The following is an 11,199-nucleotide window of genomic DNA, read 5'->3' as shown; positions in this document are numbered from 1 at the left end:
CGTTTGGCTTTTGTTGTTTAAAGATGAGGAGGGCCGAAGTTCACTTTGTGAAATGTGGTCTGCAAGGAGCCTGGTCTCTTGGAGAGCACAGGATGCAGAGCAAGCAGGAAACTTTTTAATTCTGCTCCATTTTGCAAGTGTTAGTGGTCCAAATGTAATCATTAGTCCCAACTAGTTGAAGCCATTGGCTCAGTGGGACCAGGGACGTAGCCAAGGGGGGGTCCGGACCCCCCCTTCCATTAGATACAATGAATGGTGCACACTGCTGCGCCACCACTCCCAAGCCCCATTATAATGGTGGCACTTAGTCTGGAACCCCCCCCCCCCCCCCCAAAATCCTGGCTACGTCCCTGATAGGACCCTGGGAAGTCAATACTTCTACTCTACTTGATACAAACAACAAGAAATGCTGTCAGTTTGCAAACTACAGCTAAATTATTTCAGTACATACTGTATCAGTAAGAGTTCTGAGCATGCGGGAAATGTTTTTAAGTCAGCTATTGTTGTATCGGGCCTCTGGCCAGAGGTTTTACAAGAGCAGCTGGGGGAACATGTAAGTCTTAAAAGAAGAATGGGATCCTGTTGGGACTGGGCCTATGAGTCTAGAAGGAAAGTCCTTCACAACATTCCAGTCAGAATGCTGCACTGTGCCAGCAAAAAGCATACTCAGAACAAATGATGCAGGTCACCACAAACTGGTTTCTTTCGGTACACCTGGCATCGCTGTTGGTAACACTCATACAGCACAAAAACGAATCTGCCCCTGGCGTAGCTGGCTGTGGGTTTTCTTCATAGAAGAGACCTCAAGGAACATCCAGTTCAACGTCATTCTGCTATGCAGGGACTCTCAATTGAAGCCTGGGACAGATGGCCACCCAGCCTCAGTTTAAAAACCTCCAAAGGCGGAAACTCTGCCACCCTCCACAGAGGCAGCAGCATCTTTTGCTGTGTAACAGCTCTTTCTGTCAGGAAGTTCCTCCTAATGTTGAGGTGGAATCTCTTTTCCTGGAGTGCGCATCCGTTGTTCCAGGTCCTGTTCTCTGGAGCAGCAGAAAAAAAGCTTGCTCTCTCAAGGACATCCATTCAAATACTTAAACAGGGCTATCATATCACCTCTTAACTATCTCTTCTCCAGGCTAAACATCCCCAGCTCCCTCAGTCGCTCTCCTCTGGACACAGTCCAGATTGCCCACATCAGGGGTAGGCAATCTTTTTGAGCCGGGGGCCAGGTTGCTGTCCCTCAGACAACTGGGGGGGGGGGGCCGAAGCCAAAAAATAAATTATATATATATATATATATATATATATATATATATATATATACCAGGACAAATGTAGGACAAAATTTTCAAATGGAAGACACTTTTTTAAAAAAAAAAATGGAGGACACGTGAAAAAATTTGCTGATTTTTTTTAAAAAAATGTTAATATAAATGCATGTTTCTGAGGCTTCTATAGACAATTGCCCCCCAAAGGCCCCAGAGGCAATCGGTGGCAGGAACAGTCTGGAGCCGGTCCCAAGGCCTCGCCGGGCCGCATCCGGCCCACGGGCCGCAGGTTGCCTACCCCTGGCCCACATCCTTATTTAATTGTGGAGCCCACAACTGGACTCTGTACCATTTTTTGGTTTCTTTGAACCAGAGCAAGTTGATGTGTTCTCCCCCATCCTCACCCCCAAAAGACACCCAAGAGCCGTTAAGTTAGTTCTGTTTAATGTGTCTGTACCTGTACACATTATTAAACACAATCTGGTATAAAAGCAGCTTCCGCTGTACAGTCCAAAAGGGCACAGCAGAGCTAAGGCCACCTGAGGCATGGTGTGGACACTGACGACAAGCCAAAGGGGATCAGCAGGAGCCGGGAGGGGAAGGGGAAAGTGGGGGAAGGGGCTCCCAGGCCCAGGTGGGCCTCCACTGGCCAGCATCCAACAGTAGTCCCCCCCCCCCCCCAAAAAAAAAAAAAACAACAGGCAGCTGCTCCCCAGCTGGGGAAATGGGGCAGACAAAATACAGCAGGCTACATCCCAAAGCATCAGTGCTCCCTACAGTAAAAGATCCTAAATTAAAACAAAACAACACAAACTAGTCAATTAACTGCTTATTTTAGATATAAAAAATAAAGCCTCTCCATTCTCTGAAGATGCCACAGATGCTGACAAAACATCAGGAATAAACTCTTCTAGAACATGGCCACAGAGCCTGAAAAGCCCAGAAAAAACTATGGATGCTGTCCATGAACGTCTTCGACTTCACAAAGCCTCTCCACTTGTCCATCTGTTCTTTCCTGGTTCTTCCTTTCCTTTCTTCCCCCCGAATGCCCTACAGCCAGGTAGCTCTAAGAAAGAAGCAACATCATCCACCGCACGCACTCCATAGCCATGCAAGCGTCTCTACAATATGACAGTGTATGGTTTTCTGTTTGCTGAAGGTGTGCAAAACAAAAATGTGTTGGGCAGACTCTGGCTCATCAACTGTCAGAACCAGTGAAGATCAAGTACAATATTAGACATATCCAGTTATTTAATATTCACTTCATGTATTCAGCTCATATATAATCATTGTTGTATGTTTAATATATATATTGATCTCGATAGTTCTGTGTGTTGAGACACTGCATAGTGTTGGGGGCTGGGAAAGTAAGGTGGAATATTAAGGGTGAGGTTTGGCTTGTGGATGGGGCCCTGCTCAGGGGTTTGGAATGTGGGATAGAAGGTAACGGTTCTTCAACTGTAAGGGGGCTGGTTGCCATGGTGATGGAGTCCTGGGTGGGGTTTTAAAGGGGGATCTGTCCCTGTGCCTTCAGATTCTGCAAAGACGTGCTTGCGGGTACGTCTGCTGTGCATCTTACAATAAACTTTCTTGTTTTACAATAAATTGGTTGTGGATCATTAGCCTGAGGTTCCCAAATCTCACAGTTTTGAGGAGGCCCCCAAGGGGAGCCATGGGCCTGGGGGGCCCCGGGGGCGCCCTCCTCGTCCTCCTGCTGCTGGCGGCCTCCGGGGCCTTGTGCCTGAAGGCCTGGGCCTCCCCTGAGGTGGTGATCCCGAGGTGGATGGCGCCCCGTGGAGGTGGAGGCGAGGAGCTGGCCTTGCTGCTGGAAGTGGCGGGACGAGGCCTGGTGCTGCGGCTGAGGCGGAAGGAGAGGGGCTTCCTCCACAGGCCCTTCCCAGTCCTCAGCCAGGGTGCCGATGGGGAGCCGCAGGTGGACTACCCGCCATCCCTCCGGGAGGAGTGCTTCTTCCAGGGCCGGGCCGACGGCCACCCCGCCTCCCTGGCCGCCCTCAGCACCTGCACCGAAGGCGGGGGCCTCCAGGGCCTGCTCCAGGTCGCCGCAGGGGAGGCCTACGAGATCCGGCCCCTCCAGGGCTCCCCCACCTTCCAGCACCTGCTCTTCCATCTAGAGGGCCAGGGCGGCAGAGAAGGGACCAGCAGCTGTGGGCTGGACTCTGGCCAGGAGCAGGAGGGCCACCCTGGAAGTGAGCCTGTGGACCAAACCACAAAGAACACAGCACATGAGGATGCTCCGTGGAGGGAGCCCACCAGGTACATCAAGGTGGCCATTGTGATGGAGCACCAGCTCTTCCTCCAGTTCGGGGGGAATGCCACGCTGGCGGCCAGGCAAGTGCTGGAGGCCATTCATATTGCAGACTCCTTCTACAGGCCCCTCGGGATCCGCCTGCACCTTGTTGGGCTGGAGATATGGTCCCAGAGGAACCTCATTGCCCTTCCAGAGAGCCTGAGCAAGCTACTCGATGCTTTCAACACATGGAGGAGGACGGTGCTCACTCAGCGGCTGAGGCACGACGTCGGCCACTTCTTCGTCTACAAGCGTTTCGGGGCAAAGCTCGGGACATCATTCGTAGGAGCGGCATGTGATCCCGACTGGGCATCCTCCGTCGAGGCGTTTGTTACTTCCAGTTTGTTCTCTTTCGCCATCACTTTTGCTCATCAGTTGGGACACAGCCTCGGCATGCGAGACGACGAGAAGGGCTGCGTTTGCAACCAGCATTCTTGCATCATGGCTCCCATACAAAGCTACACAAGTAGCTTCAGCAACTGCAGCTACGAGAGCTATTTCCACCTAATCAGCAGCAGAAGTAAACAATGTCTCTTGGTCCCTCCGGAACACGAGAAATTATACGAACGTGAAAACTGTGGGAATAAAGTGGTAGAAAGTGGAGAACAGTGTGACTGCGGTTCACAATTTCATTGCAAATCCGACACTTGTTGCCAAGCAAATTGTATGTTGCGGTCAGGGGCCACGTGTGCTTTTGGAAAGTGTTGTGCCAACTGCCAGTTTCTTCCGGCTGGAACAGTTTGTAGGGAAAGAACTAACATCTGTGATCTTCCTGAGTACTGCACTGGGGTTACAGAATGGTGTCCCGAAGATGTTTATGTACAAGATGGAGCCCCATGCCATGATGGTGCCTACTGCTATCATGGAAAATGCTCTACTCACAATGAACAATGCCAAATGATCTTTGGTAAACGAGCAGCAGTTGCCCCACTAATTTGCTTCAAAGAAATAAATACTCAAGGTGACCGTTTTGGGAATTGTGGCATTGCTGGTAACATTTATAAGAAATGTGACAAAAGTGGTGTGTTATGTGGGAAGATCCAGTGCATAAACATTGATGAAGTGCCTCATTTTGATGAGGGAAGCACCATAATTCAGACTTCTGTTGATAACAACTTGTGCTGGGGTGCAAATGACCCAAATGATACTGGAGAGGTAAAAGACGGCACCCAGTGTGGCCATGGCATGATATGCATTAATAGGGATTGTATCAAAGTGTCTCTCTTGAACTATGATTGTAATCAGACAAAGTGCCACAACAGAGGAGTATGCAATTCTCATAAAAATTGTCATTGTAATTATGGCTGGGCCCCACCAAATTGTCTCAAAGAAGGCTATGGTGGCAGCATTGATAGTGGACCCCCTCCACCCAACAGTGGCCATGTTGGGATGACTAGAAGCACTGTAATAGTTGTTTTTGCTGCTTCTGCTCTTCTTATTGCTGGAGTTGGCATTTTGTAAGAAATGTACTGATGGGATTATTGGAATTTCTATAGTTCACTCAGACGTCTTAGATGACAAACTCCAGTAAGTTCTCATTTGAGGACAACCCCCGAAGTGCCTAATCTGAAATTGCAAATACTTATAAAATAATGAGCATATGCAAATTGTACTGTACTATAGTGTAAATAATGCGTTTTGTAAATAAAAGTGGCTGCTTAATCATTTTTTTAAAAAAAAAGTTCCCAATTGACCTGGCTGAGTGGCTAAATGGCAAAGATGTGAGTGCTGACAAGTTGACCCAAGACAAGCCAAAGGGGGAGAAATAGAGCTTTAGGGGGGCAGACTGTCAGAACCAGTGAAGATCAAGTATAATATTAGACATATCCAATTATTTAATATTCACTTCATGTATTCAGCTCATATATAATCATTGTTGTATGTTTAATATGGACAGGTTGCTCACCTGTAACTGTGTTTCTTCGAGTAGTCATCTGCGAATTCACACAAATGGGTTATTTCTGTGCATGCACAGCAAACTCGGAAACTTCTAGAATCTCTGGGCAGAAAGTCATGTAACTTTCTGCAGTCTCTTTGCAACTTTTTGGCGGTAGCCCCGCCCATCCCGTATATAAGGCCCCTGGTGGTCCGCCCTTCTTCAGTTCCGAATGAGCCGCAAACAGCGCGGCAACAAGCGTTGTCAAATGAGCAGACACTGAGGGGATGGATGGGTGGGTTTGTGTGAATTCGCAGATGACCACTCGAAGAAACACAGTTACAGGTGAGCAACCTGTCCTTCTTCGTGGTCTCTGCGAATCACACAAATGGGTTTAGACTAGCAAGCTGTAGTCTATGGAGGAGGGAGTATCAATTACCATAAATCAAGTAACCAATAAAGTATGTAAACCAAACACCTGTGTTATTTATTGACATTGCCACAGGTTAATGCATGGCAGAAAGTAACACTGCCCTCCCAAAGGCTGCATCCTGTCTGGCCCTGGCGTCCAGCCTGTAATGTCTGATGAATGTCAATGGTTGGGACCAGACAGCAGCCTTACAAACATCCTCAAGGGGAATCCCCGTCAAAAAGGCTGAGGATGCTGCTACCGCCCTAGTTGTATGGGCTCTAACCCGACCTGGTAAGGGCTTGTCAGCCAGTTCGTAGCAGAGGCGGATGGTGTTGGCCACCCACTTGGAGAACCTCTGCAGTGAAACCGGCAGCCCTTTCTTGGCTTCAGAGTAACACACAAATAGTCTCTCCGAACGCCTGGAACCAGCTGTCCTGTCCAAATAAAACGCCAGTGCCCTCCTAACATCTAGAGCGTGGAGCTGGCGCTCAGAGTCTGTGGTCGAATTAGGAGCCAGAGTCGGTAAAACAATGTCCTGGTTGATGTGAAAAGCAGAAACTACCTTTGGCAAAAAGGTAATATCTGTACGGAGGACCACTTTGTCCTTGTGAAAACGGAGAAAGGGTTGATCCATCCTAAGGGCACACAGTTCACCAGCCCGGCGGGCTGACGTGATAGCTACCAGAAAGGCTGTCTTCCAAGTTAGGAGTCTCAAGTCCGTGGTAGCTAATGGTTCAAAGGGCTTAGAGACTAGATAAGCCAGAACAGTGTCCACACTCCACTGCGGTGGAGGGTCCACAACCGGTGGGTGCAAGTTGCTAAATCCCTTAAGGAACCTCTTTATGAGAGGGTCCCTAAACAAAGAAGGTTTGTCTTGAAAGAAATAGTGTGAAGACATGGCAGACAGGTAGCACTTGATAGAACTCAAGGAGAGACCTGCCTCTGTCAATGTCATAAGAAAGTCCAGGACTACGGGGATGGAAACACGGGATGGTGGAACTTCCCTGGTTCGTAGAAAGGCAAGGAATCTGTCCCATTTGTAGGTGTAGGATCTCTGGGTAGATGGTCTTTGAGCTGCCTTGATCATATTTTGTACACCGGATGGTAGCGATCTTAGGATCGAATCTTCCATGCCACCAATGGGAGAGATTGCATCTCGGGGTGGTGGACTTGCCTGTCGTGAAGCGAAAGCAAGTCAGGCCGGTGTTTCAAGCGAAGATGCTCTTGGGCTCATTGTAACAGAGGAGCAAACCACGGTTGCCTGGGCCACCACGGGGTGATCAAGATCGCATCCGTGGAGTCCGTCCACATCTTTGTCAATACTCTGGTGATTAACGGAAACGGGGGGAACGCATAAAGGAGACCGTTCGTCCATTGAAACTGGAAGGCATTTCCCACCGTGAACAGTACTTGTTTAGTTGGGCATTGCTGGGGGAGGCGAATAGATCCACCATAGGCGTGCCCCATCGTTGAAAAAGGTGGGAGACTACTTCTGGGTGTAGCTTCCATTCGTGACACGTTGTTTGGGATCTGCTGAGTTGATCCGCCAGTTCGTTTTCGTTCCCTGGGAGGTGGATGCACTGAAGCAGAATGCTGTGTTGTATGCACCAGTCCCAGATCGGGAGTGTGATGGCTAGGAGAGTCCTTGATCTTGTACCTCCCTGCTTGTTGAGGTAGTACATGGTAGTGGTGTTGTCTGTTAGGAGGAGTACCACCTTGTTGGAGAGTAAACCTTGAAAGGCCCTGAGCGCTTTCTCCACCGCCAACATCTCCAATGCGTTGATGTGGAGGCTCGACTCCGTTCGTGCCCATCTGTCCTTGACGGTAAGGCCTAATGTATGGGCCCCCCATCCCTGTAGGGATGCGTCCGTTGTCAGAGTTATCTCTGGCGAAGGTGGGGTAAATGGCATGCCGGAGCAGACGTTGTCTGGTTGGAGCCACCATCTCAGCGAGGTTTGGACCTTTCTTGGAATGGTGAGAATCTTGTCCGGATGGTCCCTCACCGGATCGAAGGCGGACAGGAACCAAGACTGTACGGGCCTGAGGTGCAGTCTTGCCCAGAGAGTAACGAAGGTTGTGGAGGCCAAATGTCCCATTGCAACCTGCACCACACGGGCTGGTAGATGTCTGCACCGTAGGCAGGCTCGTATGGCGAGCGTCAGGGTTTGGAATCTGGACCATGGAAGGTAGGCTTTGGCTGATTCTGAATCTATTAGTGTGCCTATAAAATTGATCTGTCTGGACGGAGTTAAATGGGACTTTTCGAGGTTGACACGAAGTCCCAATGATGCCAGTAGGTCTTGGGCAAAGTCCATCTGGTGCTGGAGGGCCTCTCTGGACGGTGCCATGAATAGCCAATTGTCCAGGTAGGGGAAGACTACGATTCCTTGTTGACGAAGGTAAGCTATGACAGGAGCCATACACTTCGTGAAGACCCTTGGTGCTGAAGACAGACCGAATGGAAGGACCTTGTATTGAAAGAAATCTGGTCCAACGGTGAAGGCAAGGAATCTGCGATGATCGTTCCGTATCGCAATGTGAAAATAGGCATCCTTCAGGTCCAGCGTGGCGAACCAAGCGTCCTTCTGCAAGAGTGGCAGAATAGAAGCAAGAGTTACCATCCTGAAGCGTCTGTAAGCTTTGAAGGAGTTTAGGGCACGCAGGTCCAAAATCGGCCTAAGGCCTTCAGGTTTTTTAGGGACAATAAAGTATTTAGAAAAGAAGCAGTATTGGGCCTGGGAAGGTTGTACAGGCTCGATAGCGCCCTTGTCCAAGAGGGAGCGCACTTCATTGAGAAGGGTGTCCAAAGGGACGGTGGTAATGATAGCTCCGGTGGTGGGGAGCTCAGAGAACTCCAGGGCATAACCCCTTCGAACTATGTTTAGGACCCAGGAGTCTGTTGTGATGGATGCCCAGGTGTTATAAAAGGGCTGTAAGCCATCTGTCTGGGAGATGACAAAGTGCGCTGGGGGGCTTCAAAATCTCTTTTTGCCCCTAGAATCCTTCTTCTTATAACCTGATTGGTAGCGGTTCTGAGGTGGTTGGCGATGGTCTTGTTGGGAGGGAGACCTGGAATGCCCGCCCTGGCGTGTAGAATCTTGGGGCTGGAACTGTCGTTCAGGATGGTGGAAGCGCTGCTGGCCGTGATGGAACCAGTTTCATTGGCCACTGTACCGTTGTTTGGTCAGTCTGGAGGAGGAAGCTGACATGCCGTGTTTCTTGGCAACTGTCTTCAATAGGTAACGAAAACTTAGTTTCTCGTCTGTCTCCTTATTAAACAGGCCGGAATTATCAAATGGCATGTCTTCTATGGCCGCCTTGGCCTGGGGGGTCAAATCTGAGGAACGGAGCCAGGCATAGCGGCGAAGAGCTACCGATCCAGAGAGGATTTTGGAAGAGCAGTCAGTTGAGTGTCTAGCTGATATTATCTGCTGACCTCCCACAGAATGGACCTCATTCCAGATGGCGGACATAATCCTCTTCTTATCATCAGGGAGCTCACTGATGATAGGGTCCATCTTTTCCATAAGGAGTTGGACACATGCCCCCATGCACGCTGCGTAGTTGGCAATCTTTATGTCCAATGCAGCGGAGGCATAAAACTTCTTCGCCAAGCCATCGATTTTCCTACTCTCCTTATCCATGGGGGATGAGGAGGGACAAGCCGCAAAAGAGGTTTGGGAGCCTTCCACAATGGCCGAATTGGGTTTAGGATGATTAAACAGCCAAGACGGCCCTGAAGGGGTGACCCTATAGAGGTTCTCTATTTTTCTCAAAGTAGAGGAGATGGATGCCGGTGTATCCCATGACCTCTTGGCGATCTTCTCTAGGGATGGAAGAAAGGCCAGGGATGGTGGAGCAGGAGCACAGCCGTGAATCCGACGTTCCACCGGATCGAGGGCATCGTCTTCAGGGTGGGCGACCTCGAGTTTGAGAGCATCTGCCATTCTGATCACCTTATCAGCAAAAGAGCGGACATCGTCCGTTGGCGACGGGGCATCCGGTTCCCCAAAAGCTAGGGACTGCTCTGCGTATAGCTGGACAGATGGGGAGCCTGAACGAGAACGTGAAGCAGAAGAGGATCTACTGTCCCTGCGGCTTAACGGTGACGGGTCTCTCGTAACGGAGCGACGTGTGACTGTCTCTACCGTGTCACGGTGTTGAGGAGAGTGAGGCCTCACTCTTGTAGGACACGGGACGTTGCAGCGGAGGTGGTCTGCGTCTACCGGTAACAGGTATTGGCCGGTGTGGTAGTCATAGATCAAGTCCGGATAGGTGTCAAATAATGCCCTATCCGGTTGGTATTCCTCCACAGGGGGCTGCCATGACGATCCCTCTCCAGGGCTTCGTCAGCTTCCGTTCCCAGAGTGGCTCTATCTCTCGGCAGAGGTGGAAATCTATCCTGTCTGGAACGGGATGGTGAGGCTCTGTCCCGTCTAGAGCGGGATGGTGAGGTTCTGTCCCGCCTGGAACGGGATGGTGACCGGGAGCGTTTCTGCCTCTGTGGTGATAATTGAACGTCCAAATCCGGGATTTCTCCTTCAGATTCAGACGACTCGCCGAGATTGACTATTTCCAAGTCCTTGTCCTGGACAGAGAGATGTGATGAGATCAGAATTCTGGGCTCAAGTGGTGGAGCTGAAGACGAAGCAAGCTCTGGGATTGGAGTTGGCACCGGTCGCGGATCCGGTGGGGGCACTGACACAGTACTCGGGTGGCCCCTGCGCCTAGTCTTAGGCGGCGGAGACACTGACCTAGCCTTCCTTGGCTCGAGGCCATCTTTAGACGCCTTGGAGGACTTTGTTTTTCTCCATGAGGCCTTTTTGAAGCTTTGTCCGGCTTCGATTTAGATGCATCCGAAGTCTCTGGCTGGGCCTCGGGTAGAGCGGGGCGAAAGGCCTTCTCATACACAGACGCTTTGAGCTTCTGGTCTCTATTCTTTAGGGCTTGGGCCGTCATGGCCTTACAATGCCTGCAGGCTCCGGGGATGTGGCCCTCTCCCAAGCATAGGACACATTTATCATGCCCATCCGACATGGGTATTTTGACCCCGCAATTAGCGCATTGCTTGAAAGAAGCCATAGCGCTGAGAAACGTTACCGGTCCGGGTCAATCCGTGAGATGTCAGACAAGGTTGAAATCGGCAAGCAAAGAGTGGTCAGTCCGTTCCGTGGTCAAATGTCCGTTTTAAGGGCTTTGGTCAGAGATTCAGTACTGAACAACAGCAAGTTCCTCGAGCTGCTAACACGGCGGAATGAAGGAACTGAAGAAGGGCGGACCACCAGGGGCCTTATATACGGGATGGGCGGGGCTACCGCCAAAAAGTTGCAAAGAG

General features: G+C 50.4%; 1 protein-coding gene across 1 annotated transcript; it reads left to right on the top strand.

Annotated features, from left to right (window-relative positions):
* Positions 1-1,954: 1,954 nt before the first annotated feature.
* On the top strand, positions 1,955-5,193 carry LOC149310168 (disintegrin and metalloproteinase domain-containing protein 20-like). Its single transcript, XM_089533839.1, has one exon. The coding sequence runs from the start codon at positions 2,941-2,943 to the stop codon at positions 5,035-5,037; it is 2,097 nt and encodes a 698-aa protein (XP_089389965.1). The 5' UTR covers positions 1,955-2,940; the 3' UTR covers positions 5,038-5,193.
* Positions 5,194-11,199: the final 6,006 nt, after the last annotated feature.

The sequence above is a fragment of the Sceloporus occidentalis genome, unplaced genomic scaffold (genome assembly GCF_023333645.1).
Source record: "Sceloporus occidentalis isolate IW3139 unplaced genomic scaffold, rSceOcc1.0.p SCAF_7, whole genome shotgun sequence".
Taxonomy (NCBI): domain Eukaryota; kingdom Metazoa; phylum Chordata; class Lepidosauria; order Squamata; family Phrynosomatidae; genus Sceloporus; species Sceloporus occidentalis.
Note: the sequence above shows the minus strand (reverse complement) of the source record. Positions and strands in the feature narration are given on the sequence as shown.